General features: G+C 44.2%; 1 protein-coding gene across 2 annotated transcripts in view; it reads left to right on the top strand.

Moving 5' to 3' along the window:
- The window catches only part of DYNC2H1 (dynein cytoplasmic 2 heavy chain 1), a 1,541,159-nt gene that overhangs the window by 69,371 nt on the left and 1,445,218 nt on the right, over positions 1–26,570 (top strand). For both annotated transcript variants that reach the window (XM_069202358.1, XM_069202357.1), the window contains exons 5-9: positions 3,875–4,019; positions 14,938–15,170; positions 20,242–20,376; positions 20,464–20,577; positions 26,133–26,244. In XM_069202358.1, the coding sequence (XP_069058459.1) occupies positions 3,875–4,019; positions 14,938–15,170; positions 20,242–20,376; positions 20,464–20,577; positions 26,133–26,244 (739 nt within the window). The remainder of the gene's footprint in view (positions 1–3,874; positions 4,020–14,937; positions 15,171–20,241; positions 20,377–20,463; positions 20,578–26,132; positions 26,245–26,570) is intronic.

Below are 26,570 nucleotides of genomic sequence, written 5' to 3'. Positions count from 1 at the left end.
GGTGGGGCGTTTTGGGTTTTGGGGAGAGGGTGGGGGGTCAGGGGGTTTTAGGTTTTGGGGGTGGGGCGTTTTTAGTTTTGGGGTGGGGGGTTAGGGGGTTTTAGGTTTTGGGGTGGGGGGGTGGGGTGAGGGATGTAGGGTGAATGGTGCCTATTACTAATGCTTTTATCAGGAATGCCTTTACAACGAAATATCTTTGTTAAGGCATTCGTGGTAAAATCATTAGTAGTAAGAACGAGGTGGTGTTCCGACCTCGTTGTTAAGGCAGTAGTTGTTTTTAAAGTCGGTGTTCCGTCGTACAATCTTCTGAATTGGAATGTTATAGATGATTAACACTATGGTCATTCTGGCTCACTGCCACTCTTTTTCTGTAATTTCCCCTATGTTCCTTTCCAACTATAGTCTGAGTTTATGAAATAACTCTGGGATGTGCCTTACAAGTGAGTGGTACACTTGGAAGATTTTATGATTCACCATTCCCTCCCCGCCTATCAGTAATCATGCACCTAGTGGGTTGCATTTGGGAGCTCGGACAGATCAGTTATACGAGGGATGATTTCATGTCTTAATTGAAGATGCTAAAATAATTAAACTGGCTTTTATGCACTCAAATGCTCTCTGAATATCCTTAAAGGAGTGCAGAACAATCCCAGACATCACGTCGCCCAATTTAAATATCGCAATCTTGTCCCAGCCTCTGAACCCCTGCAATGTGGAATCCTGGCACACAACACTCCCAACCATAAACGGGTCTCTTTACATAGTTTGTTCTACCATCACAGTGATTTCAGTGTTTCACACTATAGACAGATTAGCGTCTGCATGGCGGGGAGTAGGATGGATTCAGCTTTTTAACCACCGAGCAGGTGTAGCTGGTCGGAATCTTTCATTGCCCACTTCTGTCACAAACGCAGAGTCTGATTGTGTGTTGTACAGACACTCATTAACTGCTATCTGGTAGGATGCCCTGTAATATGAAGCAATGTCTGCCAGTCCAGTTCCTCCATCCTATTGTGACTTGAAATATTTCACAAAAGCTATTCTGGGGAGCCTTTGTTCCAAAAAAAGCCCTTAACTGGGGAGTTGAGTCACCCATACAGTCTACTTGGTTTCTCATGCCAAACGTTTTGAGCCGATAAAGTATTCATGGCAATGAGACCTTCTTGACAATACCACCTTGCCCATTAGTGATAGCGGAAGAGAGGACCAAAACACGATGTCTGTGCAGTCTGTCTATTTGTGGCTATATGTTTTTTTGCCATGCTCTAGATCTGTTCATCATCATGAATATTCTCAAATATTGAAAGCCCTCCCTAACATTGAGGTTGTGTGCCTATTGGATACTTTGTGGGATTGTGCCTATGTGATAGTTTGTGGATTTAGATAAATTAGGAGGTATGTGAAACTTGCTAAATATTTAAAGTGCCCCTGGACATGACCTTTCCGGAACTTGGAGGAAAATGAGTACCTCATCTGCAAAAGAGGCATTCTATGATTCTGGGCATCTGGAGCAGTGTTTCATGAAGCAGCAAAGGTATGTGACTCTTTGCAGTAGGTCTTTCTGCTAGGGGTATTGTGCTGACTGGGCATGGCACCCTACTTTCTTTAGGTGATTTCTTTCATATACCCCCAACACGTTCATATGGCGAGAGCTAACAGTGTTGTTTCCTTGCTCTGAGAATTAGGCCTGTCTACAATGCCCCTTCTTTTTCACTATTGGGTTTGAGACTCTTGCCTTCATGTTATGTGAATGCCATTTATGAAAAGGCACTACGTTTCCCTTATATAGACTCTTGTTGTCCGTGAATGCTGACAATATCCTACTCTGTTAGAGAACCGGAAGTAGATCTGACCCCAACTGGGAAATTGTAAAATTTTCACAAAAGAACACCATCGGCAAGGACTTGAAATGAAGGTTAGAATATTAAAATCTCCCCAAAAATGGCTCCATATATTCATTGATCTTGCCAGGGTGGCAAAGTGGGGCATTCACTCCTATTGTCCTCAGAGCAGCATTGATCTATCTATCTATCTATCTATCTATCTATCTATCTATCTATCTATCTATCTATCTATCTATCTATCTATCTATCTATCTATCTATATATCCTTATTATGATGTCTTGTAGTAGCTCTCAGCTGAAAGGGACAACTTTGTGAGTCCCTTTTAGCACTAGAATAACAGACCCACTATACTTTCATTAGTCAGTCACCAGCCGGTGCAATTTGAGTGTGATTGAAGTGCACATCCTGTTAAAGACAAATCGTCTACTGCCTGCCTCCCCTTACTTAACGGGTAATCTTGAGGTATCTTGACCTGGCCATCTGTTTCAAAGAAGCTGGCTTTTCGGTTGGTCCTTGTGCGCTTCTTTTGTCCTTGCCAATGCTCATTCAGACTTGTGAACTTGTCTTGGTCGCTCCATCCTTCCTTTTCAATGCAATACATCTGCTCAAGCAGGTCCAACAATGCTGGGGAGCTGGTTGGTCTTGTTCTGGGTAGAGCACTGTGCTCCCCATCTTGGTCCCTTCAGTGGGATAAAAGGGTGGGATGAGTCTCCATCTGAAGAATTCCACTCACAGTTACTCCAAAGACAAAATGGAGGCCATTATGACTTTGGCAGACGGTTTACACTGTCCTCCGAAGTTCCGCGGTCAGGTTGACTCCTGTGCGGCATCCTTCCCGTGGGCCACATTAAGAGTTCCCCACTGGGTCAGTGGGCAACAGCCTACAACATTGACGCCGGCTCATAATAGAGCCGGCCGCAATGCTGTAGTGTGTAGGGTGCACCAGCACCTGTTGCAATGTTCACTGTCTGCTAGGCAGACAGTGAACTTTGCGACGGGACTGGCCAGAGGGGACCCTTGCACTGGCCATACCAAGTGCATGGGCAGTACAGGGGGCACCCTGCACCCGCGCTCTGCCAGCCTTCACATGGCAGTGCTACTGCCATGTAAAAGATGGCGGAGAGTGGGGGTTGTATCCCGAGCGTGGCACTGCTTGCAGCGCTGCCCTGGCGGATTAGGACCTCCACCACCACCAGTCCCCCCTGTTGTGGTGAACTGGCAGTGCTGGTGGGCCCTCCGCAGCACGACCGCCACAGTCATAGTGTGGCGGTCAGACTGCAGCCAAAGCGGTCTGACCACTGCTTTGGCAGCGATCAGACCATCGTAATGAGGCCCAATGTGTCTCCGCTGGTTGAAACTGACCTCTACTATTGACACAGACAACAATAGACTGCAATAGTTAAGAGGTGCTGGAAAGGGAAGAAATTAAACCTTGTCAGAACCTGACCGCCTCTCATTGGGACCCTGTTTGGTCTGTAAAAAGGTTTGTAATTCCAATCTAAGTCCTGTTTCTGATCCTCACAATCGCAATATATAGCGTATATTTCATATATACATATCCCATAGCCATTTATAATCTTATTTCGGCTCATTTTATTGTGCGTATTCAAATTTCCTTTACTGAGGCATAGACTTGAGCTAGTTACCTTTTTGTCCAGGAACATTCAGGTAAGCAAAGTTTTGGTAACCTTTTTACGTCCAGCAGCCTGGTCTTTAATGCCTTGATACACTTCTATCGCTGATTATACTTCCAATTTATACATAGCTGCAGGTTTTTGAAAACCTTTCCTAGTTCTGCCTGGGCTGGAAGCATTTCTACTGGGCTGGAAGCATTTCTAAACAGATGGGAAGGCTTAAGAACAAAAAGCTAAGAGTATTGGAGAAACATGGAACGACTGTGTTTACTTACAGATAGGTTTGTGGTATACAAATACCTTAACATGCAAAAACCATAATAATGGAATGTGTCCTGTTTTTCATATCCTAATGACTTAACTGTCATGACAGTTGTCTATGTGTTTGTTTATAGTATTACAACAGTCTGGACAGTCTTTCACTATCGGAAGTGGTGGAGTTAGTGGAGGCTACTCGTGAAACAGTTGATGATGTATGGAAACAAACAGAATATGAAGCCTACCCTGAGCCACGAATGCAGCATCTGTTGGATATAATAGGTATGCAGAAAGTTAAACGAATATATTTGTGGTACAGGTAAACTGTTCACTTTCCAATACAGGTACCAATACCAAATTGATTTCTCCTATTAACCTGCTTACATTTCAAACAAATATTTCAAAGCTAGTTTGCAGTCCAATCGGACTGTTCAAGGAGATGTAAGAGTTGTTTTAAACATATATTTGCTAAGTGACTAGAAGTTTGTGCTTGTTTAACACATTCTAGGTTTCCTTTCATCTGAATGTGAAGCTTCAGAGCCCGAGGAATGAAAACGAATAAGTGCTAGCGAGAGGGGCAGAAGTGTCCAATTATCTTCAAAGCAGTATGAAAGACATACGTAATCAAAAGCACAAAACTTGCTGTTCTCATGCTCTGTCAAAGTGGGGAGAAGATGCTGGGTTTACATAGGCAGAGCCTCTGCTTCTTCCGCAGGCCTTTGACTTGCTGTTCCATCTGGCACAGGGCTATCCGGTTAAATTTACAATGGCCCACTCTATGTAGGATGGGTCGACGATCAATCATTTTCCCCTATCTTGGATTGGTATGCAAGGCATAGCAGTCCCAGGTAGAAAAAATATACTATGGCCCTCACACGTTGGGGCCCTTTTGTTATTTGTCATGAAAGAAACTGCTGCCTGAAAGTTTGTTTAATGAAAACAACATTTTTCAAAGTGGGCGTAACAAAAAAGGCACCTGAACGGCAAAGTGTAGGAGGCTGGCCTGGCTTATAGTGGGTACCTTATGGTACTTACACCCAGTGCCAGGTCCAGTTATCCCTTAGTAGAATAGAGGTGTTTCTAGCAGCTTAGGCTGATAGAAGGTAGCTATGGCAAAGCAGCTTAGGCTGAACTAGGAGACATGCAAAGCTCCTACTATACCACTTATATCATATAGCACAGTATCACAAGAAAACACAATACTAAAAGGTACTTTATTTTAGTGACAATATGCCAAACGTATCTCAGAGAATACCCTCACTTAGGAGGTAAGTAATATACATAAAATATATGTACACAAACCCAAAACAGGTAAGTAACAGTAAGAAAAGTAGTGCAAACAGTGTAGAATCACAATAGGATGCAATAGGTAGACATAGGTCTAGGGGCAACACAAACCATATACTCCAAAAGTGGAATGCGAATCACAAATTGACCCCAGACCTATGGGAGATTATTGTAGAGGGTCGCTGGGACTGTGAGAAAACAGTAAGGGTGTCCAAAATACCCCACCCCAAGACCCTGAAAAGTAGGAGTAAAGTTACCCTACAACCCCAGAAAGACACAATAGTCGTGATAGGGGATTCTGCGAGAACCACAAACACCAGCAAAACACTGAAGACTGATTCCTGGACCTGAGGACCTGTAAAGGAAGGGGACCCAAGTCCAAGAGTCACGAAAGTGTCCGGGGGGGAGGCAGGAGCCCACTAAACCCCGGATGAAGGTGCAAAAGGGCTGCCTCTGGGTGGAAGAAGCCGAAGATTCTGCAACAACGAAAAGGGCTAGGAACTTCTCCTTTTGATGGTAGATGTCCCACGGCTTGTTGGATGTTGCAGAAGTGTTTCCAGGCAGAAATACCGCAAACAAGCTTTGCTAGCTGCAAGAGTTGCGCTTTAGGATTTTGGGTGCTGCTGGGGACCAGGAAGGACCAGGATGTCACCCTTGGAGGAGGAGACAGGGGGGGCGCTCAGCAACTCAGAGAGCCCCGCAGAAGCAGGCAGCACCCGCAGAAGTACCGGAACAGGCACTTAGAAGATCTGTGAACTCAGAGTCACAAAAGGAGGGTCCCACAACGTCGGAGTCCAACTCAGCGAGTTGGGCAATGCAGGACGGAGTGCTGGGGACCCAGGCTAGGCTGTGCACAAAGGAATCCTTGGAGAAGTGCACAGAAGCCGGAGCATCTACAAATCGCGCAGTACACAGGTTTGCTGTCTGGCGTAGGGAGGCAAGGACTTACCTCCACCAACTTTCGACAGAAGGGCCACTGGACTGTGGGAGACACTTGGACCCAGCTCCTGTGTTCCAGGGACCACGCTCGTCAGGATGAGAGGGGACCCAGAGGACCGGTGATGCAGATGTTTGGTGCCTGCATTAGCAGGGAGAAGATTCCGTTGACCCACAGGAGATTTCTTCTTGGCTTCCAGTGCAGGGTGAAGGCAGACAGCCCTCCGAGCATGCACCACCTGGAAACAGTTGAGAAAGCCGGCAGGATGAGGCGCTACAATGTTGCTGGTAGTCGTCTTGCTACTTTGTTGCAGTTTTGCAGGCGTCCTGGAGCAGTCAGCGGTCGATCCTTGGCAGAAGTTGAAGAGGGAAGTGCAGAGAAACTCTGGTGAGCTCTAGCATTCGTTATCTGAGGAACAGCCCAGAGGAGAGACCCTAAATAGCCAGAAAAGGAGGTTTGGCTACTAAGAAAGGAGGCTTGGCTACTGAAAGAGGTAAGCACCTATCAGGAGGAGTCTCTCACGTCACCTGCTGGCACTGGCCACTCAGAGCAGTCCATTGTGCCCCAACACCTCTGAATCCAAGATGGCAGAGGTCTGGGACACACTGGAGGAGCTCTGGGCACCTCCCCTGGGAGGTACTGGTCAGGGGAGTGGTCACTCCCCTTTCCTTTGTCCAGTTTCGCGCCAGAGCAGGGCTCCCTTTATTAGCCAGGCTAGCTTAAATCCATTGGCACAGTGAGCACGGGACCCACGTCTGGGAATACCCCTCCCACTTAGAGTGACAAAAGCAAAAAGAGCATATAATGGACGGAATGCTTAACAATGCAAACATTCACCCCAAGTCACAAAGATCTGGGTTTTAATCCATCATTTTTTTGCCCACCACACCACCCCAGTTGGGACCCAGCCATATACACACCAGCCTTGACCCTGTTCCCCATGGGAACAGTGCAGCCTGAACTGCTAAGCCGGTTCCTCCATGGACTGGAAACAAGCATCCTGGGACCGGTTTTAGGGTATCACCCTTCATCAGCCAGGCTAGCTTAAATCCAGTGGTGCAGTGAGCACAGGCCCCACGTCTGGGCATTCCCTTCCCACTTAGGGCGACTAAAGCAAAAAGAACACGTTTATCTGATAGAGACTTCTAGCTGCAGCTTCCTTACCTTAGAATTGCCTGGCGTCAGCTTCGAATTCAGAGTTTTTTCTGAGCAGTACCCTGCGCGCGTGCCGTCTGGCGTCATCGTTCGGATCCGCATGCGTCGACCAGCTCCGCGTGCGTCGTCAGCGTCGTTGGAGCAGTCTATGACGTCACGGTTGTCTACATAAACGCCGTCTCGGCGCAAGTACGTCAGTTCTTTTCCTTCCGCGCCGTTTAAGCGCAGTTCTGGAAAGAGCTACCCTGCTTCGATGGTATGTCGACGCTTTTTTGACTGTTTGGACTCATGTCTTCGAGAAAGACAGGATTCAAGCCATGTGGTGCGTGTCATCGCACCATGTCAGTGACTGATCCGCACCGAGTTTGTCTTTGGTGCCTAGACAAGGACCACGATTCCACCTCGTGCTCCGACTGTCCAGCCATGGCGCCAAAGGCCTTGAGGGAGAGATTCCTTAAGCTTCTTGCAGCCCGACATTCGTCTTCAGTCGGCGTGACTCCGCGGAGGTCATGGTCCCGTAGTAGGAGGAGGTCGCGGCACCGCCCCCGGAGCCCCAAGTCCTCTTCCTCGCATTCGAGGTCTTCAGAAGGTAAGAAGAAGAAGAAGAAGAAGTCCAAGCGGACTTCGTCTTCGCCACGCCCGTCGGCCGACGAGGTGTTGAGGGAATGTCGACGTTCCGAGCGTGGTTCTGCGAAGCCGTCGCCAGGGTTGACTCCGTGTCTTCCCCCCTTTCCGGGGACCGGATCGAACCCCGCTCAGATGAAAGAATTCTACAAGGCCATGCGTCTCGTTTTTGAGCGGGCTGCACCCTTGGGTGGGTCTTTGGGCCCCGCGGGTCAGCAGGGGCCCCTTCGGATTCGACGCCGGCGGCTTTGGCCTCTGCGCCGTTGGGGACCCCAGGATCCGATACCAGATCCGGACCGGCGCCCGTCTCTCACAGTCGGCCTCCTTCGGCGCCGGGTCCGACGTCGACGATTCCGCCGCCGGCGCACACCGGTGGCAGGCCCATCCTTATTCCGGATGATCTGGAGCGGCGTCGTACGACGTCAACTCCGACTTCAACAGAGCCAATTCGGCCCAGATCATTGTCTGAGCATTATTTCGAACAGCCAGACGCAGGAGAGGAATGGGAGGGGTCTGAGGACCCTTTAGAAACTGGATTGCAACAGGACTGGTATGAGGATCTAGGGGAGGCCAGTGGACTAGACACATCTCCAGATACTGGTATGCTCTCTCTTCCTAATGTGGCTACGGTGGCGGGTGCTTCTTTCGCTATGGTGGTGCGTAGGGCAGCTGAGGTCTTGGACCTAGATTTGCCTACAGTGCCAGTCAGGACAAATATCCTGACAGAAGTGCTTCAGCCGGGGGTGTCAACATCGGAGCCGTTGTTGCCCTTCAATAAGGCTCTTACAGACGTCCTTCTGGGTACGTGGTCCAAACCCAGCACAGCGGCTCCTGTGAATAGGACGGTGGGCCGCCGCCATAAACCCGCTCCCACCGACCCTAGTTTCCTGACTCAACACCCCACTCCTGAGAGCTTGGTTGTCCAAGCCTCTACTTCCCGTGGCGCCTTCCCTTCCGCTCCCCCAGATAGGGAATCCAAGAGGCTGGATCAGCCTGGGAAGAAGATGTTTTCTTCCACCACCCTGGCATTGAGGTCCCTAAACACCTCTTGCCTATTGGGCCGTTATTCCCATACTTTATGGGATACGGTGGCGCAAGTGCTGCCCCAGGTCCCGAAGGGCGTACGGGACACTCTCACCCAGGCTGTCAAGGATGGGAGAGATGCAGCCAAGTTTACGATCCGGTGTGACTTGGACACGACCGACTCGCTGGGCAGAGCGATTTCATCGTCAGTGGCCCTACGTCGCCACGCCTGGCTGCGTTCTACTGGTTTTTCAGGGGATGTCCAGTCTAGCTTGATGGACATGCCCTTTGATGGCTCTTGCCTTTTTGGCAAAAAGGCAGATTCCGCGCTTGAGAGGTTCAAGGATTCTCGAGTCACGGCCAGATCCTTGGGCCTTTCAGCGCCGGCACGACAGGAGTCTGTCTTTCGCCCCTTTCGAGGCTTTGGAAGGGGTGTGGTACCACGCCAGCCACAGTTTAGCCACCATCCTCAGGCCTCACAGCATCCCGGAAGAGGACGTGGTCGTGGTACCATCAGACCCAGAGGGTCTGGCCAAAGGTCGGCCGCCACACAGCCCCCCTCCACTGCGCCCAAGCCCTCTTAGTGTGCTTCTGCGGGATCATGTCCGTCCAGTTGGAGGGAGGATTCGTTTTCATCTCCCTCACTGGCTTTCCATCACCACGGACAAGTGGGTCCTGCAGATCATACGGACGGCTTCTCCCTTCCCTTCCGGTCTTTCCCTGCTTCTATCCCTCCGACAAAGGAATGGCTAATGGAGGACCATCTAGCTTTGCTCCGCGAGGAAGTTGCAGCTCTCTTGGCCAAGGGAGCCATTGAAAGAGTACCGATATCAGAAGTAGGCAGTGGTTGTTATTCCCGCTACTTTCTGATTCCCAAAAAGAACAAAGGCCTTCGTCCTATCTTGGATTTAAGGGACGTCAATCTCTTCCTCAAGAAGGAGAAATTCAAGATGCTCACTCTTGCTCAGGTTTTGTCTGCCCTAGACCAAGGAGACTGGATGGTAGCGTTGGATTTGCAGGATGCATATTTCCTCTTTCCTATCCTGCCAGCCCATAGGCGTTACCTGCGGTTCAAGGTGGGCACGAGCACTTTCAGTTCACCGTGCTTCCTTTCGGTCTCACCAGTGCCCCTCGGCTGTTCACAAAGGTGATGGCGGTGGTGGCAGCTCATTTGCGCAGGTCAGGGATCTCAGTCTTCCCCTACCTAGACGATTAGCTGTTGAAGGCTCCTACGCCCCAGGCTCTCGCCACCCACCTCGAGACGACGGCAGACCTCTTGCATTCGCTGGAGTTCACTATAAATGTGCCGAAGTCACACCTGACTCCCTCTCAGAAGCTCACTTTCATCGGAGCTGTTCTGGACACAGTGCAGTATCGGGCTTATCCTCCCGATCAGCGGGTTCAGGATATTCAGGTTATGATTCCGATGTTTCGGCCTCTATCCTGGATCTTGGTGAGACAGACTCTGAGGCTGCTGGGACTCATGTCTTCCTGCATCCTGTTGGTCAAGCATGCCAGATGGCGCATGAGGGCTCTGCAGTGGGACCTGAAGTTCCAATGGGCACAGCATCAGGGAAACCTTACCAACGTGGTTCAGATCTCGGGGGGGACTGCAAAAGATCTGCGGTGGTGGTTAGTGAACTGCGAGTGGGTCAAGGGCAGACCCCTCTCCCTTCCCCAACCAGATCTAACGGTAGTGACAGATGCGTCACTTCTGGGATGGGGCTGCCATCTGGGGGAGGTGGAGATCAGAGGTCACTGGTCTCTGTCGGAATCTTGGCTCCACATCAACTTGTTGGAGCTTCGGGCGAGCCGGCTAGCATTAAAAGCATTTCTTCCTGTTGTGAAAGGGAAGGTGGTGCAGGTGTTCACAGACAACACTACCGCAATGTGGTACTGCAACAAGCAGGGCGGTGTGGGGTCGTGGACCCTTTGTCAAGAGGCTTTACGTCTCTGGACATGGCTAGAACGGCAGGGCATGACCCTGGTGGTTCAACACCTGGCAGGTTCTCTGAACGGCAGAGCATACAAACTCAGCCGAAAATGCTTAGAGTATCACGAATGGTGTCTCCATCCGGAGGTGGCGCAAGGACTCTTTCAGCAGTGGGGAGAGCCTTGGTTAGATCTGTTCGCCTCCGTAGAAAACACGCAATGTCAGCAGTTTTGCGCGTTGGAGTTTCCAAGGGGGCTATCGCTAGGCGACGCTTTTCGTTGCGAGTGGAGTTCAGGCCTCCTGTACGCCTTTCCGCCTATACCACTTCTGCCCAGAGTTCTCAAGAAAATCAAGAACGACCGGGCCCAAGTAATCCTAGTGGCTCCAGATCGGGCACGGAGAGTTTGGTATCCAGAGCTTCTCAAAATGAGCATCGGTCCTCCAATCAGGCTGCCTCTTCTGGAGGATCTTCTGTCACAGCAGCAGGGGAAGGTTCTTCACCCAAACCTGTCAACTCTGCGCCTTCATGTGTGGAGATTGAGCGGCAACAGTTGATGGTTTATGACCTCCCTCCCGAGGTCTGTGATGTCATTCTGGCAGCCAGGCGTCCCTCTACTAAGTCGATCTACGCCTGCCATTGGAAACGTTTTGTTTCGGATTGTTCAGAGAGGTCTATTGATCCTCTTTCTTATTCTCTGTCTAACATCCTTTTATTTATTTTGTCTCTCGCCCAGCAGGGTTCCTCCTTGGGGACTCTTAAGGGCTATCTTGCAGCCTTATCGGCTTTTCTTCAGTTGCCCGATCAACCATCTCTGTTTAAACCACCTATAGTACAGAGGTTTTTGAAAGGGCTTGTACATCTATTCCAGCCTGTGCCTTTCATTATGCCCCAGTGGGATCTTAATTTGGTTCTTACCTTCCTTATGTGTGCTCCCTTCGAGCCCTTGCATAACTGTCCTCTTCAGCTGCTTACTATTAAGACAGCTTTTTTGGTGGCAATTACATCTGCCAGAAGAGTTAGTGAGCTACAGGCTTTGTCATCAAAACCGCCGTATCTCACAATCTTTCCTGAAAAAGTGGTTCTCAGAACTCGTGCCTCTCTCCTCCCCAAGGTGGTGACCCCTTTCCATCTGGGTCAAAATATCACCCTACCCACCTTCTTTGCACCACCGCATCCCTCTAAGGAAGAGGAGCGTCTCCATCGGCTGGACCCAAAAAGAGCGTTATCGTTCTACCTTGACCGCACCAAAGAGTTCCGGGTGGACGACCAACTCTTTGTGAGGTACGTTGGTGCAAAGAAGGGTCGGGCAGTGCAGAAACGATCCATTTCGCGCTGGGTCGTTCTCTGTATAAAAATATGCTACGCTTTGGCGAAGAAGTAGCCTCCCGAGGACTTGAGAGCTCATTCCACTAGGGGAAAAGCTGCTACCACTGCGTTAGCACGTGGCGTACCGGTGGTGGACATTTGCACACGTTCGCAAAACACTACTGCCTGGATAGCCAGGTGAGGAGAGAGGAGCATTTTGCCCGGTCTGTTTTGCAAGACTTTTTGTGTAAAAATCTCCTGCAGACCCACTGCCATGGGTTATAGCTTGGGTATCTATTCTAAGGTAAGGAAGCTGCAGCTAGAAGTCTCTATCAGATGAACAAGTTACTTACTTTTGGTAACGAGGTATCTGGTAGAGACTCTATCTAGCTGCAGATTCCTTACACCCGCCCAAGCCTCCCCGCTCTGGGGACATTTTTCTCATGTAGATATGTATATATTTGTATATATGTATTTATGTGTACATATGTATATTTTTGATCTTGGTATCTTTTTGCCTTTCTTAAAGGCATGAAAATATTTTTTACTTCAAACAGTTAAAGAAGTGAAATACATGATAGTTGGTTCTTCCATGACTCTGCGCTTCTGGCGTGGGAAGTTGTGGAAAAGAACTGACGTACGCGTGCAGAGACGGCGTCTATATAGACAACCGTGATGTCATAGACGGCTCCAACGACGCTGACGACGCACATGGAGCTGGTCGACGCATGCAGATCCGAAGGCCGACGCCGCCCGACGGCGCGCGCGCAGGGTACAGCTCAAAAAACTCCGGATTCGAAGCTGACGCCAGGGAATTCTAAGGTAAGGAATCTGCAGCTAGATAGAGTCTCTACCAGGTACCTCGTTACCGGAGGTAAGTAACTTGTTCTTCTATAGTACAAAAAAACTAAATACGATTCAATTTCCTCCATTTCTAAACTTCTAAAAATAGAGACAAATATACATATACAAAAACAAGGAGTGTTCTAGGCACTATTAAAAATTTAAAACGATCACAAGGTATTTATCTAAATAAAAGTAGTGGAATGTGTGTCCATGTTTCAGTCTCATGTTGTGTGAATATGCAAGAACACCCTCAGGACTAAGAGTGGAAGATGGGTAATTTAGAGCACCCTTGAAAAAAACAAACCTCTTGTTACCGCTTACTTTAATACAGACCAATTGATTGCAATTGCATTGCTGGAACACCTGTTTCTTCATTTATTGTTTTCTTCTCTGCATTGATCCACAGTAATAGACATTGGATTGATTCCCATGAATTTTATTCAGGGTATTATAGATGTCTAAATACATATATATGTAATTATAGTATTTTGTTGTAAATCTTGCTGACACTTTGCTTTAGTTTATACTAGTACCCAAGCTCACAAGGGATGATTGGGTCGCTACTCTCTTCCTTACAGTTCCCAGCCAGGCGCAATCAGATGACTGCTGTTGGCGCTCAACAATTTTTTTGGTGCTGTTTTATTTAAAGATTAGATTCATAGCTGTGGTTCCCCTTATAGGATTTTTGTCATTTTCTCATCATTATTGTTAAGTTATTCTCTATTTTTATAAATCGGAGTGTTATCACAAGACCTGAAAAGAATAGTGACATTATTACTTGTGGTGATCTACTATCCACCTCAACTCCAGCTTCTTTAAATTTAACATTTTCATTTAAAAAAGAAGAAAATCCTCTCACAATGAAAACTAGTAAAGAAGATAAACCAGAACATGCACTCACAAGCATAATGTGAGAATATCATTCTGTAATGTATGAAATGAGAAGCACATCATTTGCTAAGGCTAGCATAGCTCCGGCAATCTACTCAATACCTTTAATACATATTTTGTAGTAAATGTCTTTAATATTTTTCACTGAAACGCAAGTCTGATACTTGGTAATCTACATGTACCCAAAACACCAATGAATGGTCTTGTAATCTATCTCTTATTCAGTTTTACAAGGAACAACAATAGGCATGGGCCAATAAGCATTCTTCTGGTACCATCAGTACTTGTACATTTCCTATGGCCTTTATACAATGAACGTACTAATTCCCCTGGCCTTCTGGACCTATTTTGCATATAAATAAAAATATCACCTTCCACTGTGGCCCAATTCATCATTTCTGCTAACCACTTCTTCAATTAGGGTGGGTTTATTGATTCCCAAACCATAGCTATCTGTAGTAGCACTTATAATAAGCCCAAGTCTGTGAATCTGGATTCCAGCTTCACATCCCCAGGTCTGCTCTTGAGTCCCAGAATGCGCCTTTTCAATTACAACAACCCTGTTCCCTTGGTAATTTTGGACAAAACATCCATAACTTCCCGCCAAAGTGTGCTTAGTTCAGTGGAGTGCCACACTTGTGCATTAGGTCCACATCTTCATTGCCACATCTGAGCCTGTATCCCTTACTTCTGGATAGAGTTTCTGGTGTTAGATACACCCTGTCGAGAATTTTATACTGAATCACTTTAAATTCCCCTTCCTATAGACATTGACTGGATGCGCCATTATCTTTGGCTTTTCCCCATCCATGAGTTGTGCTTGCATGCTATCTCAGTACTGTAATGCATACTTTGTGCTGCATAGAACAATGGCATGTAACCCATGTGCTTATAGCCTGCTGTAAGTTGTGTATGAGTCCGTTGTAGCATCTGCTTCAGAGTACCTAACACCCCATTTCTACTATCATAAAGTCGTTGGGAGCATTAGCACAGGTGATAGACTTTGTTTTGTTCAATTTTTCTATTTTGGTACAAATGGCACATTCTTCTACCTTGTAAACATTCAAAAATATATAAAAAACACAACACAGAGTGATTCATATGCAAAGTTAGCAGTTTAGTGTCGGGGATTTTCAATTGTATTGATTTGTATTGATTTTGAAGTAACTTGATGCTTTTCTTTTTAAATGTTTTTCAGGGAGCTCACTTGGAAGGTGTGTTCAGAAAAACCTTGGAAGTCTAAATCTTTGGAAGGATCCCTTTCATGTCGTCAGGGAAAGCCTGAAGGCAGGGATTACAATTTGTGAGCAGTGGGTAGAAGCTTGTGGCCACCTGACAGGACAAATGTGGCAACGTTATACTCCGCATTTTTGGAAAAATGAGAAGTTTTGCCCTGAATCTCTGGGTAGACTTGGCAAACGTCTAACAGAGGTAATGCTTCTAATTATTTTTGATGAATTAGATGTTGTGTTTACATTATTACAATGTAAATCACGGTGACCACTACCATACCAAACATGAACGAGGACTTAGTTAGTTTTTGAAGGTTGAGTCTTGTCTGAAGTTTAAGGAGATCTATTATAGTGGCAAAATTAACTTGTAATCCAGAGGTTTGAGTTGTAAACGTGGCACTGGGACTTGATCAATTTATCATGTGCTTCTGGCTAAATCACTTAGAGGGTCATTTTGAGTTTGGCGGGCTGAAAAGCCCGCTTGCCAAATTCCTGTGGTCAGGTTGCCCCCAGTGCGGTTGCCTTCCTGCTGGCCCCATTACAAGTTTCCCCGTTGGGTCAGCGGGCAGAAAATGTGTTTCCGCCCGTTGTTCCAGTGGGGAACAGCCCACAACATTGACGCCGGCTTGTAATGGAGCTGGCTGCAATGTTATGGTGCATAGGGCGCAAAAGCACCCCTTGTGCTTTTCACTGTGCGTAGCAGACCGTGAACAGCGCGACGGGGCTGTCCTTGGGGGCCCTGATCTGCCCATGCCAAGTGCAGGGGCCCCCATGGGGCTCCCTGTACCCTATCTCCACCAGATTTTACATGGTGGTGCTACTGCCATGTAAAAGCTGGTGGAAAGGGGGGGTCGTAATCCTCAGGGCGGCGCTGCATATAGCGCTGCCCTGTCAGATTAGGACCGCCTGAACCGCCAGCCCCTCCTGTAGAGGGAAAGTGGCGGTGACAGCGGTCCGATCGTGGAGCTTTCGCCATGGTTATAATGTGACAGTCTGACTGCCACCATGGCCCTGGCGGGCTGAAGACTGCCAGGGTCATAATGAGGCCCTTAGTCTCCCTGTTCCTGAAATTAAAACTTGATTATCTGATATCCTCATGCAAAATTATGTAATGTAAAAATGCAACCCTGACTGTTCGATGTACTGTTTTATTTACAAGTTTTCCCCTTCCTCTCTGAAATTTCAGTTTTTGTAATATTGCATCAGGTAAATCCTCCCCCAACACTTTAGTGTACTGTGTATTTCTTTGAAGCTGTCCTGCTTTAATACATCATGGTAACGCAAAATGTTTGAGGATTTTAGGCCTAACTCACAAAATGAAGAAATAGTCAAATGTTAAATTTCCAAATATTTTAGTCATTTACAAAATCCCAAGGAGTAACCATATATTTTCCAATTCCTATATACTGCTTATGAATTGTACGGGCAGTCCTTATGCATATGCATTTGAAAGTCATCCCTTTCGCTCACTGAAAATAAATGTGCACTTCACACCCAATTTCCACCCCTAGGACTTAAAGGAAGACCACTGCAGGCTATTTTAATGTGCAATTTAAATTGTATGAGGTTAAGTAATGTTTTCCTTTCATGACCTACTGTGAAACCTGTTTTGGATCTGTGGTAATACTGTACCTTCTTGGCAGCTGACATCCAGACCTTGCATGTCGTGTTTATACAAACATCATCTGGTGAATTGTTGGGTGCTCTGCCAAAGAATTACTCGGATCAGTTAAAAACAAAAATCATCTACTAGTGTCCAAGAAGAGACCAGTATTGAAAAAGGAGAAATGTTTTCATCACAAGACGGAAGCTGTTGTATCTGGGTAGGAGAAATTTAGTAATGGGTGTTGTCATCAAGTTGTCAGTGACTATCTGAACCTTCATGATTGTCACCTTTCCCATGCTGGGGCCCTCTACTGCAAGGTTTGGTGGCAGAACCTCTAGATACACAGACCGGTATCAATTTTGGCTTATTTGTGAGGTGTCCTAGCCTCCGTTTCTGGTTGATGTGTTCCCAGGATTGTTGGTTTGGTGGCTATGTCATAACGTACTAAGGGAGCTATTCACAAAGGTAAACTTATTTGTGAGTAAATCTATACTTGCAAGTTTACTCTTACACTTTTGAGTAACTCTATTTTTGGCTTTTTACTATTTATGAATGTAAAGTTACTTAAAAGTGTATACTTGCATGTTTCCACTCTATGAATTAGGCTGTGGAGCCTAATTTACATGTGTAAAGTTTCTACTTTTAACTTTTCACATGTAGGTTGAGGTCTCCAGTACCGGGACGGAGCTCTTCATATGGTAAAGTATAGGGAAATTGTAAAAGTTTATTAAAGTTGGTAGACTTGGTAAAAATAACTTGGTAAAAATAATTACTTGTTAATATTCATGTAAGTTAATTTAAAATAATTATTTTAAATCTAGAACAACTAACAAAATGCATTAACGGTTTTTGAAATGACATATTTAAATATTATTAATATAATACATTACATTAATATTTCTAAGATTTATATTAATAGACATTCCAACCTATATTATACAATTTATCTTTATTTAATAGCTAGTAAAAAAATATTTAAAGTTATGTATAGAATTATTTTTTAATTTCAAGTTACATTAATGTTTATATGTTAAAAGGTTATATAATAACCTGATATTTAAGTTTTATTAATGTGTAATTTTGATAACATTAAATGTATTCCTATTTTTTAAAGGTTAAAATAAATAAATTTATTTCAACATAAGTTCCTATGAGCTTTTATTTTATGTCCCTGCCTCCTTTATTTCGCTGGAAGGGGGATGTTGTGTCTTTGGTTGGCCATGTGTACATTTACAATTATTTTATGTTCATTTTAGTTGTAGTAACTTAAGCAGTGCAGTTTGTGAATACCAATGGGCTTACTCTTTACTACGTTGCCCTCCCTTAACCCCTTCTTAGCACTTCCTAAACTTTTATCATTTATTTCTAAATATTACCAATTTTCCATTTTCTCCCCAGCATCCCTACCATATTTACAAATAGAACGTATATGTATGTGTGCCTAGATCTTCGCTCAAGTAAATGATATGAGAGGCAGGGGTGAAGACACCTGCATGTAGGTTAGTGAATGACATTTTATGGTATGTTAGTAGTACTATTGTAATACTACTAAATATACTAAAAAAATGCAGTTTGTGAACAGGCCCATACATGATTTCAGGTGTATTCTTTACTCCAAGGAAAGCGACTTGAGGGGGAGTGGTGGGGAGGGGAGGTATGGGGGCTTTTAGTACTTGTTTCAAACTCCAACAAATTTTAATACATAGACTTATTTTCTTAGAAGCCTGTTAAGGAAAATTATTATGAATACAATTAGACTGATGACTTTTGAACACCATTTTACATCACACATACTCCCATTCAAAGAACATTTCAGGTTCTGGGTGTTGATCTCCAGATCTTTCAACGATTCCTCAGTAACAGCCTAGGGTAGACCCTTATTTCACTATTCCTACCCAATCAGCAAATGTAGTCCCTATTTGACAATCTTACTATACTTTCCATACACTTTGTGACACTTATTTATCTGTGCCTTCAAGATCACACCCAACACACTAGATACAATAGAAGCCCTCAACAACAACAAACGCCTAACAATGCATGAAAATACTTGCTGCCCTGAAAAGTTCCATGAAGACTTTACAGCAACATCCCAACTAATCACATGGATCCCCTTCAATAATTGCTCTAGCCCCAAATGGCATTATTAGACACTACTTTGATGGGGCAATTCATATCCACCATCAAAAATGAAGTTCTAAACATTCCTTGACTGGGACAATTTCTTCGACATCCCCATCATTCATCTCGCCTTCCTTGCAAAGGTCCTGAAAAATGCAGGGGCAATAAAGCTGTAAAATCCCTTCTGCTGTCACATTCATCTGCATGCATATCAGTATGGTTTCCACTTCTTCTGCAACACTTGTTTATATTTCAAAGATGACGAGGGTGACCCTTGCCACCAGATCCTGCTCATTCTGCCAGTAGCCTTCAATACTATCTACAAAGATTTTATCTTAGGCATTGCGATCAACAAATATTTCACTTTTGGGTCACCATTTTGCTCATAATAAGTCAATAATGAATTCAAATACACTCATGCTCTGGTTTTAGTATTGCCACCATGATACTCAATCTCCTGATCACCAAGACATTATCTTTCACCATTAGGCAAACTGTGTAGTGTTGGCCAGTGACGTACAGTGCTGATGACTGTTCCTGGCCAGCAGTCATTTCTTATGTCAGTAGTACATTGGAAACATAATCCTAAGAAGACTGTGTTCCTATAAATGGAAATAAGATTCAACTCTAAATTGAGGACTGACTCAGTATGCATCTTAAAGGCTTCTCACTGTGTCAACTAGAAACACGACCCTAGAGATCTCCATTGACTTCTGCCCCTCCTTTAGTTTTTTCTAAATATCAGTTGATGCATCTTTAATCAGGACATCTTAGCATATAAACCCTATCCTTTGCAAGATGCATTGTTTATAAAACCAATTGATAAAATTATTGGAATAATATATATGGGTGTAAATGAACTACAAACAATTGCTTCTTTAACAGAAAGAATTACCCATTTTATTAGTCATGAAAAACTTCAATAATTCTAGAATGTTTCAAAGATGACAGAATTAGGTGACAAGGATTAAATGATTGTATACTTGGAACAACAGTTTTTTGAGTATTGTTAGTCGTATGAGCAAATAATTAATACAGGTCAGGCGAGTTTCTTCATAGACCTGGTGAGAGTCACTTCTGGTGGTCGTGCATTATAGGTTGTAGGTAATCAATCCTCATTAATTGTTGACTTACTTAATTTAATTAATAATTATTTTATTTAATTTACTTAATTTGGAATTATGATTTTACATCACTAACGGTAGATATATTCGATTTACAAGAGTTACGTTTTTTGAAGAGTTGTCTTTCATAAATGTATATACGGGCAAATTGTGAATTACATATGTTATCAAGGGTCAGGTATGTGTAAACGAAGTGAGGAGTAAGGAAACTTCATTTTAAAAGGTCTGCAATGGGCACTGGGGAATTTGCAGAGTGAAGTCAAAGACTGCATTTAGTAGTGAAGGTCTTCAAAAGGAAATTAGTTGACCACCTTCGGTGTGCTTAGAATTCTTCTTTGGCCAATTTAGAAACTGTAATTTCAAGTAGTTTTAATGAGATGTGGTTGAGCATTCTCTGGTAATTGTATTTTGTTTTGCAGGTGTTAACCATTAGAACAGTTTATGAAAAACTGACTTATTTTGTACCGGTGGATGAGCAACAAGCTCTGCATCTTGCCCAAGTGTTTGAGCCATTTGCTGGTTTAAATGCAGTGCACTACAACCCATACACTGAGGTACAGTGACATTTGAAATTTGTGCCCTATAGTTTTATTCAAGGATTGAAATATCAGAAATAAAATGTACTTTGTCTTATTTTCAAGCCATTATGGAGAGCAGCAGTGTCTCAATATGAGAAGATTATTGAACCAGCAGAACATAAAATTGCAAGAAAACTCAAGACCCACATTTCAGACATCCAGGACTCTCCTCAGCAGGTAAAAGCATTGCTGTTAAATTATAGCCTTCCTTTAAATATATTTGGTATTAATTAAGATATAGTTCTTAGAGTGGGATAGTTTTCTTTATTTTTAAGTTAACTTTTTTAATTATGTCTTGATTTGGCAAGAAAGTGCAGTTATGATCAAAAGCACGAGGAGCAGATATCCTATAGCCAAACAACCACCTTAACTCATTAACATGCTGATGAATAAAATAAAGAATAGGACGCTTTCTTTTGATCAAAGAAAGTTATGTCACAGGTTTCTCAAACAATTTAGCAGTTGAACTTGCGAGCGATCCAAAAACAGCCAATGATTCAACCTAAACTAGCTGCTAGCATGGTTAATCAAGAGGCATCAAGGCAACGTAAAATTGATGCCATTCTCAGACAGCTTTGAAGACAATAGTTCAGGGGACAGTAGCTCCCACTGAAGGCAGGGAGAACACAAGCCAGCCCTCAAGCTGTGATGTTTTTATTTGAGATGTTAGCTATAGCACACTCTATTGCAATTTGTAACTCAGCCTTTCTTCTGAGCTCAAACTCAATTACGTTTTGATATATCAACTGAATAACCATCATGAATAAAATGAGATTGTTTACTAGTGAGAGCTACATCACATTTGGGAAATAACTTTTCGTGGTTTGTGTTCAAGGTGACAGGTGGATACTGTCATAAGAAAACAATCATACATTTTGCCTGTGTAGCTTCTGGCCTTGATCTTATATTTATTAAACATCTTTGATCTCAGCATACCTTATACACAGTACTTCTGTGGCACTGTATTTCAGTTGGAGCTTGCAATAGTTCAAATGGACTTGGTATACTACGGATGACTCCTGAGAAACTATTAAGTGCTAAGACTTTGTAATTCCTATAGACGTCTTAACCAACATGTGCTATAAAGTTTGTAATCTCTAATGACAGCTGTTTGTGATACAGACAAGTGCTAGAGAGTTCATAATCACCATGGATGGCTCCGTGTGAAGCAAGTAGTTGTAAGACTATTCTTTGCAATGTATTTCTGTGCATACTGATGTCATTGTTGGGTTGATGGAGGAACAGATAACAGGATTCCAACAACAAGTGCTGGCTGCAGCACCTGTGTGTCACAATTACATTTGTAACTGTATTTATATAGCACTTACTACCCCTGATGAGGCGTTGAAGTTCTTTAGGACGAGTCGAAAGTTTCTCCTGAGGCCAAGGTTAACTGTTAATCTAGTGGTTCTTGCTCTTAGTCATGTGCTCTCAAGAAAAAAATTCCATGCATTTACTTCAGTTACTTAGTGATCGATTATGTTATTACAAGGTCGACCCTGACCAAAACAGGTTCATACCAGGCCAATTCATGACACTCAACATCTGTAGACTGCATGGAATGCTGGAGGAGGCCGCCCTTCAGTTGCCCTACTCTGCTTGTCTGGTCCTCAACCTTGAGAAAGCATTTGATGCCTTAGATTGGTACTACATGTTTGCAGCCCTGGAAAAAGTGGGCATGATTGGTAGGCTACCACAGATAATTAAACTCCTATACTCGGAGCCCACAGTGAGTCAAAATAGGGTGGTAAATCTCGCACCCTTTCCACATCGGCAGGGGCACACATCAGAGGTGCCCTCTCTCCCCCCCTGCTTTGGCGATGGAGCCTCTTGCATAGCAGCTTTGTCAGTGGAGGCACACCTGGGGTGCGCTGTCTCTTGTATACTGACAATTTCTTACTGTACATTAATGATATCATGCTCCCTAGGTCTCCCTGCGCTCTACTTGTGCCTTCTAAGCTCTCATTGGCTAAGAGAGATTGGAGCGCTGGGAATTTCTTACAAGGGGCGCTATAGACCATGTGAATCTAATACAATGGACCGGATTTAAACGTTGGCTGTAATGGGCCAGCTGCCACTGTTTGATGAAAACCCTGTCCGCTGGCTTGGTGGTTTGAGTTGTGTGTGACTCAGTATGTGTATGTATGTGCGTGATTGGCTGGGTGAGGTGAAGGGAGCTGTAGTGGGTGATGTGGCTGTGTTAGTATGTGTGCCACATGCATGTGGCTTTGATCTTGTTATGTTTGTTGTGTGTTGTGTTGTCCATGACATGCATGCTCATGACTCTGGGAGTAGAGTGTTGAGACAAAAGCATAGTGGCAAGTGTGCTTTACACTATAGCCTGACAGAGGCTTAGGTGTGTAGTGACTCAGTATGTGTATGTGCGTGCGTGATTGGATGGGTGAGGTGAAGGGAGCTGTAGTGGGTGATGTGGCGGTGTCAGTATGTTTGCCACTTGCAAATGGCTTTGGTCTTGTTATGTATGTTGTGTGTTATGTTGCCCATGATATGCAAGCTCATGAGTCTGGGAGTAGTGTGTTGAGACAAAAGCATAGTGGCAAGTGCGCTTTACACTATAGCCTGACAGAGGCTCAGGTGTGTAGTTGTAGTCCTCCTTCAGAATTCTCTAAGTTCATCCTGAACAGTAATGATTTCCAACTTCAAGTCTGGCAGACATCTTATATCCGGATAGCTTATCTTTACAATTATTGTTCACAATCCACGTGGGCCATATTTGCAATTTGGTGGATCTGGGGCATTGGTCCAGTTCGCCTTATTGAGAGCGTGTAGGGCCGCTCTGAGACTATAGAGCATATAGGGCCTCTTCACACTCTAAATTAGATGGGACATCTTCTGCTTTCTGGTAGATGTCCTACATCTAGCAAACTTTAAACATGGCCCTTAGGCAACATTAAAGCAATCCTTCAACTACGCTTCTGAACCTATAATCCTGTGCATATTTTACATAATCTTAACTGCATATTTAACTCAATTTAAATTTGAAGCTTCAGAAGTGACTTGACATTCCATTCTCTTATTTCTATCATCTCCACATATTATTGAACATATCCGTATAGAAAATAGTATTTTTTTTTATTGAGTGTTATAGAGATTACACATGTAAATTGTGTTATTTGCCCTGAATAAGCATAAGACAAAACAACATTTTGTTGGAAAATGGCCCGCTCTGAAGGGTCACCCCAAACTTTTTTTCCCTTCCTCTTCCTCATTTTCTGACTTGATTTTTGCTGGCTTTAGGGCTCTGTGCACTTTACCACTGCTAACCAGTGCTAAAGTGCTTGGGCTCACTTACCTAAATTATGGTAACATTGCCTAACCCCAATTGGCATATTTAATTTACTTATAAGTCCCTAGTAAAGAGCGCTACATATGCCCAGGGCCTGTAAATGAAATGCTACTAGTGGGTCAGCAGCTTTTATTGTGCCACCCAGATAAGTAGACCTCTAACCATGTATCAGGTCTGAAACTCCAGAGCTTGTCTGCAGTCTAAAGTGCCACTTCGACATGGCAAGATAAACCTCTTGCTAAGCTCAAACATTCCCTTTTATATGTATGCGTCACCCTTAAGGTAGGCCGTATATGACCCACAGGGCAGAGTGCAATGTTTTAAAAAGCCATGGCAGCTATGTTTAAGTATACGTGTAATTCACAATCTGGAAGAGATATATTTGTCATGTTTGGGGTCTCTGGATTTTAAATTGCAGTTCTGAAAATGCCACTGTTAGAAAGTTGCCATTTTCTTACTTTAGCCTTTTGGTGCCTACTGCCTGTCTCCAATACACATCTGGGGTGAGGTGAAAGCTGGGCTTATGCATTCCCTATAGACAGCCAGACAAAGGGAAGCTTAAATGTGACTGATGGTCCATCCACCAACTGATGGTCCATCCTTGGCACGGTAGCAAGGAGGGGCTGACACTTACACCTGAATGGGCAATATCCTGTCCCAAACAGAGGGTTGCAAACGTCCCTCTAGTGCAGTAAGAGAGGACATCTGTGCATTTCAATTACCTTTCTTTAAAGTCTCCCCCACGTCAAAGGTACAACTGGGTATAAGTACTAGACCTTTGACACCACCAACTCAGTACACTTCTGGACCTGTGGATACTCTGCCAGGAAGAAGGGCTGCTGTGCTACTAGAAGGTCTGCCACTCTGCTGAGCTGCTACTCTGCTTTACTTCTGCTTTGCTGAGCTCATCTGCTGCCTTCTGCCTTCATGCCTGGGAGTAAGAAGGACTAGACCTACATCTCTACAACCCAGAGTGACTCCAAGGGACATCTGACTAGTCTCCTGTTTTCTGAGAGACACAAAAGACTTAAACTCATCCTGCTACATCACCTGAGCTTTTCTTGCTGTGAGTCTTACCCTGCCAAGGGGATCCAACCTAATCCTGGGCCCTTGGAAGTGGGTATAAAATGCTGCTTCAATCAGGACCCACTCGTCCTCATCGGAACCAGAGCATCTTCACCTTTTTTTATGAGTCGGAACCAGCGCACCCTCGTTATTGCGTGAAGTGAACCTGGTGATTTTCCCCCGGAACTGGTGCTTTGCCTTTGGAATCAACGCATCGCCTACTGCCGGAGTTGTGCATTGCATTTGGAACCAATGCTTCATGCTCAGATGTGCTGCAGTTGTGTGGAGAAAATTGGCACATCTCATCCGCTGTGTGGTTTAACACCAACGCATCTCTTCGGCTGCACCTCGCATCTTCATTGATGACAACGCATTCAGGATCAAGGTACTTTTGTTCAGCGGACCCAAGTGGGTCGCTGTAGCTGGCCTGGAGTCCATCTTGGTCTCCCTGAATTTTTTAATTTGCCCCAGTCCAGCATGACCAGATATCCCATTTAAGCGCTTCTAATCTCTATTTTACATTTATTCTTTACAAATGTGTATCACGACTTCTACTTATTCGATTTTTGTCATTTTGGTCTTGCTTTATTTATTAAACTAATCTCTATTTTTCTAGTCTAGTGTGAATTATTTTTATGTACTGTTTTCATTATTTTACTGTTTGGAGTGCTGTGCAAATACTGTACACATTGCCTCTTAAGTTTTCGCCTGACTGCTCTGTGCTAAGCTACCGGAGGGTGAGTACAGGCTAAGCTGGGGTGTACCAGCCAGAAACCCAATTTCCAACATTTTTGTTAAGTTGCGAAACCCACATTACCAAGCTTTTTGGCAGATTATCCGGTAGTTAAATTGTTGACACATTTCTCTGTATATGATTTCAAAATTGAAGTGTTATACATTAATCAATAAATTCAACTAAAATATATTGATATAAACTATAACGCGCCCCACCTATTGTTTTAGTTAAAAACATAATTGGTAGTGTTTGGGTTTGAAATTATTCTAATCCTGAGCCTGTATTTTTGTGACAGTGCTGTTTTAGGCACTGTAAACTAAACTCTGTCAAGTACTGTTGTACATTTCATTTTTGTTTTTTGCTATTCCAAAGCTAGACATTGCACATCCCTTTGAAACCACATCTGATCCTATGTTTATTATAATATCTGCAACATGACAACTAGGAAGGAGAGATTTGTGTTTTAGGTAATCCATCATTTAATTAATGAATTAATGTTATCATGATTACCACAGGTAGTTAACATTAATGTGTATATGGCTTATTATCCAGGCGACAAACTAATACACTATTGGATATTATCATAATGTTTGAGAAGCAGCTAATTTTTTTTTTGTCTTCAAGCGCTTGCAAGCTTTCCAGAAATACAAAGAGCTGTTCAAGCGCCCAAGCATAAGCAAAGAATTGTCAATGGAAAGAGAATCCTTGCTGGCAGGGCTTCTGGATTGGATTAAAGGTAATATTTATCATGTCCAACTTTCAAGTCTTTATATCAAGTTGTTGACATTGACCGACTCCCTTTGCTTTAAGAATCAATCTAAAGGTATGTTCATTTTATTTTAGTTGCAACTTCTTTCATTATAGGGAGTCATGTCTTAAATTAACTTGTATCCTTGATTTGTGAATTAGTTAGCAAGGTATGTCTTGTTTTAACCATTTCGCTGCTAGGCCTTTTTGTGTCCACATAAACAATCCATGCCAAGTTTGTGTCATTTATTTTAACATCCTTGGGATTTTAAAGGTACTCATGGTTTGTGTATTTCCTTAGAAGGGACTAAGGAA

The sequence above is a fragment of the Pleurodeles waltl genome, chromosome 8 (assembly GCF_031143425.1).
Source record: "Pleurodeles waltl isolate 20211129_DDA chromosome 8, aPleWal1.hap1.20221129, whole genome shotgun sequence".
NCBI classification, from domain to species: Eukaryota; Metazoa; Chordata; class Amphibia; order Caudata; family Salamandridae; genus Pleurodeles; species Pleurodeles waltl.
This window is presented reverse-complemented; position numbering and strand designations above follow the sequence as displayed.